At 67.9% G+C, this 1,725-nt stretch overlaps 2 protein-coding genes across 2 annotated transcripts in view; both read left to right on the top strand.

Moving 5' to 3' along the window:
- Window positions 1-326, top strand: part of MNEG_12451 (hypothetical protein) — a gene marked incomplete at both ends in the record, with an annotated part of 1,495 nt that extends 1,169 nt beyond the window's left edge. The window contains one exon of the mRNA XM_014039076.1: window positions 45-326. Within this exon, the coding sequence (XP_013894530.1) occupies window positions 45-326 (282 nt within the window). The remainder of the gene's footprint in view (window positions 1-44) is intronic.
- A 110-nt stretch (window positions 327-436) lies between these two features.
- Window positions 437-1,000, top strand: MNEG_12450 (hypothetical protein; the record flags this gene model as incomplete). Its single annotated transcript, XM_014039075.1, has 1 exon — window positions 437-1,000. The coding sequence occupies one exon, from the start codon at window positions 437-439 to the stop codon at window positions 998-1,000; it is 564 nt and encodes a 187-aa protein (XP_013894529.1).
- Between the last annotated feature and the right edge of the window lie 725 nt (window positions 1,001-1,725).

The following is a 1,725-nucleotide window of genomic DNA, read 5'->3' as shown; positions in this document are numbered from 1 at the left end:
CCCGACCCGTGCCGCCTCCCCCTCTGTCCCGTCCGCTCCCGCAGACTGTGCCCGCCTCCCAGGTCACCACGCTGGCCAAGCCCCTGCCAAAGCAGGCGGTTGACAAGGGCACCGTCTGGGTCGGCTTCATCGGCGGCGCGGTGACCGTGTTTGGGCTGACCGTGCTGTCTGAGGGCAATGAGAAGTGGTTTCCGGCTATCTACCGCGCCAACAAGGCCATCAGCATGAGCCGCAAGCGCGCAGAGGCGAGTGGCGGCGATTTTGCTGAGCGGGCACGCGCTGCTGGAGGCCAGCGGGGCTTGGGAGGGCGCTTGGCGGGTGGATGACAGGCCCTGCTTGCCGCGCGATGCTTGAATGTGGCAGGGTAGTGCGCTTGTATTGTTGACTGTCACCAGTGAGCCTTCACGCGCCAGCTCGGTGACGCCGCGCGCCGGTCATGCCGCTGTCACAGGAGGCCGCGGCCGCCGCGGCGCGTGCGCCGCCGACGATCGACGTCGAGGCGGCCAACGCGGCGGAGGCGGCGGAGGAGCGGCGCCAGCAGGCCCTGGTGGAGGCCGGGCTGGCGGAGGCGCGCGCCAAGTACAGGCAGCAGCTGGCCGCAGAGGAGGCCGCGCGGCAGCAGCAGCAGCAGCAGCAGGAGCAGCTGCCGCCGCCGCCGTCGCCGCCGCAGCAGCAGCAGCAGCAGCAGCAGGAAGCGCAGGGGCAGCAGGAGGAGCAGCAGCAGGTGCAGCAGGAGCAGCAACAGCATGTGCAGCAGCAGGAGCAGGCCGCAGGGCAGGCGCTCGGCCCGAGCGTCGCGGCGGCACCCGCGCCCGCACCCGTGGAGGCTGCAGGGGCGGCCCAAGAGCGTGTGCAGCAGGAGCAACCGCAGGCTGACAGCGCGAAGGTCCATGGCCCCGCCGCGGCCGAGGCAGAGCCGGCGCTGAGCGGGTTGGCAGACGCGCAGGCAGCGCTGCGCAGCTACAAGGAGCAGCAGCAGGCGTCGGCCGGCAGGAGCTGAGGGTTCTTATGGAAGCTGAACGGCCCACGAGGGCGGTTCACACACGTGTGATGTTTGGTGTTGCAGGCTTCACTTCTCCTTTTGTTGCGTGCGGCTGCAAGACAATCATACAACTGCCCCATGTTTGCAGTGCCGTTGTAAGCTTTGAAGCTGCGTCGGCCGCGGCCCCCTCAGGGTCTTGGTTGTGAAGCCGGCCGATCACCCAAAAAAAGGGTCTAGCAGCAGTTACACAAGCGGACGAGCAGAGCAGGCACAAAAACTCAATGCCAGAGGAGGACCAGCCAAAAAAACTTGAAACCTTGCAAAATCGACGCGCTGCTGCGGCTGCTGTCAACGGGCACGCCAGCTGTCAACCCTGCCACCCAGCAGGCAGATCACAGCAGCTTGAAGGTGCTAATGATGTGCCGCAGGGTGCCCTCGCTGCGGCCAAACGCCTGCGTGGCGGCGGCGCGTCGCGTAAAGCAGGGGCGAACGGGTGGGTGAGAGCTTGGACGAGCACCTGGCATGGCAGCATGGTGCGGCCCCAACCACAACGCTAGACAGGAGGCATGTGGGGAAGGTCATACCCGCCACGCCACCTTGCTGTCCCGGCATAAGCACTGCAGTGTGCTGCTGTGCCGATGAGCCTATGAGGGGCGGCGCTTGGCGCTGCACTCAGCAGGGCCTCGGCCCCCTGCCCCTGCCCCTGGCCCTGGCCCACGCGCCCGCGCCCCCACGGCTTCTCC

This window comes from Monoraphidium neglectum (assembly GCF_000611645.1).
Source record: "Monoraphidium neglectum strain SAG 48.87 unplaced genomic scaffold scaffold03250, whole genome shotgun sequence".
Classification (NCBI taxonomy): Eukaryota; Viridiplantae; Chlorophyta; class Chlorophyceae; order Sphaeropleales; family Selenastraceae; genus Monoraphidium; species Monoraphidium neglectum.
This window is presented reverse-complemented; position numbering and strand designations above follow the sequence as displayed.